This window comes from Rhinopithecus bieti, unplaced genomic scaffold (assembly GCF_001698545.2).
Source record: "Rhinopithecus bieti isolate Rb0 unplaced genomic scaffold, ASM169854v2 scaffold_58464, whole genome shotgun sequence".
Taxonomy (NCBI): Eukaryota; Metazoa; Chordata; class Mammalia; order Primates; family Cercopithecidae; genus Rhinopithecus; species Rhinopithecus bieti.
In genome coordinates this window covers 1-1,040 of record NW_016865326.1, presented here as the reverse complement: position 1 = coordinate 1,040, position 1,040 = coordinate 1, and the positions used below count along the sequence as shown (strand labels likewise).

General features: G+C 52.0%; 1 protein-coding gene across 1 annotated transcript; it reads left to right on the top strand.

The window, feature by feature from the left end:
* Positions 1 to 6: 6 nt before the first annotated feature.
* Positions 7 to 887, top strand: LOC108525480 (transcription factor SOX-2). The gene has a single exon (XM_017866444.1). It carries the CDS (start codon positions 16 to 18, stop codon positions 451 to 453), a length of 438 nt encoding a protein of 145 aa, XP_017721933.1. The 5' UTR covers positions 7 to 15; the 3' UTR covers positions 454 to 887.
* The last annotated feature ends 153 nt before the right edge of the window (positions 888 to 1,040 follow it).

Here is a 1,040-nt window from a genome sequence, read left to right as displayed (position 1 = left end):
AACGGCAGCTACAGCATGATGCAGGACCAGCTGGGCTACCCTCAGCACCCGGGCCTCAACGCGCACGGCGCAGCGCAGATGCAGCCCATGCACCGCTACGACGTGAGCGCCCTGCAGTACAACTCCATGACCAGCTCGCAGACCTACATGAACGGCTCGCCCACCTACAGCATGTCCTACTCGCAGCAGGGCACCCCCGGCATGGCTCTTGGTTCCATGGGTTCGGTGGTCAAGTCCGAGGCCAGCTCCAGCCCCCCTGTGGTTACCTCTTCCTCCCACTCCAGGGCGCCCTGCCAGGCCGGGGACCTCCGGGACATGATCAGCATGTATCTCCCCGGCGCCGAGGTGCCGGAACCCGCCGCCCCCAGCAGACTGCACATGTCCCAGCACTACCAGAGCGGCCCGGTGCCCGGCACGGCCATTAACGGCACACTGCCCCTCTCGCACATGTGAGGGCAGGACAGCGAACTGGAGGGGGGAGAAATTTTCAAAGAAAAACGAGGGAAATGGGAGGGGTATAAAAGAGGAGAGTAAGAAACAGCATGGAGAAAACCCGGTACGCTCAAAAAGAAAATGGAAAAAATCCCATCACCCACAGCAAATGACAGCTGCAAAAGAGAACACCAGTCCCATCCACACTCACGCAAAAACCGCGATGCCGACAAGAAAACTTTTATGAGAGATCCTGGACTTCTTTTGGGGACTATTTTGTACAGAGAAAACCAGGGGAGGGTGGGGAGGGCGGGGAATGGACCTTGTATAGATCTGGAGGAAAGAAAGCTACGAAAACTTTTAAAAGTTCTAGTGGTACGGTAGGAGCTTTGCAGGAAGTTTGCAAAAGTCTTTACCAATAATATTTAGAGCTAGTCTCCAAGTGACGAAAAAAATGTTTTAATATTTGCAAGCAACTTTTGTACAGTATTTATCGAGATAAACATGGCAATCAAAATGTCCATTGTTTATAAGCTGAGAATTTGCCAATATTTTTCAAGGAGAGGCTTCATGCTGAATTTTGATTCTGCAACTGAAATTTAGGAAAG

Bases quoted from the DNA above. Each gene is read 5' to 3' on its own strand.
- LOC108525480 (XM_017866444.1), top strand. From the start codon at position 16: ATGATGCAGGACCAGCTGGGCTACCCTCAGCACCCGGGCCTCAACGCG.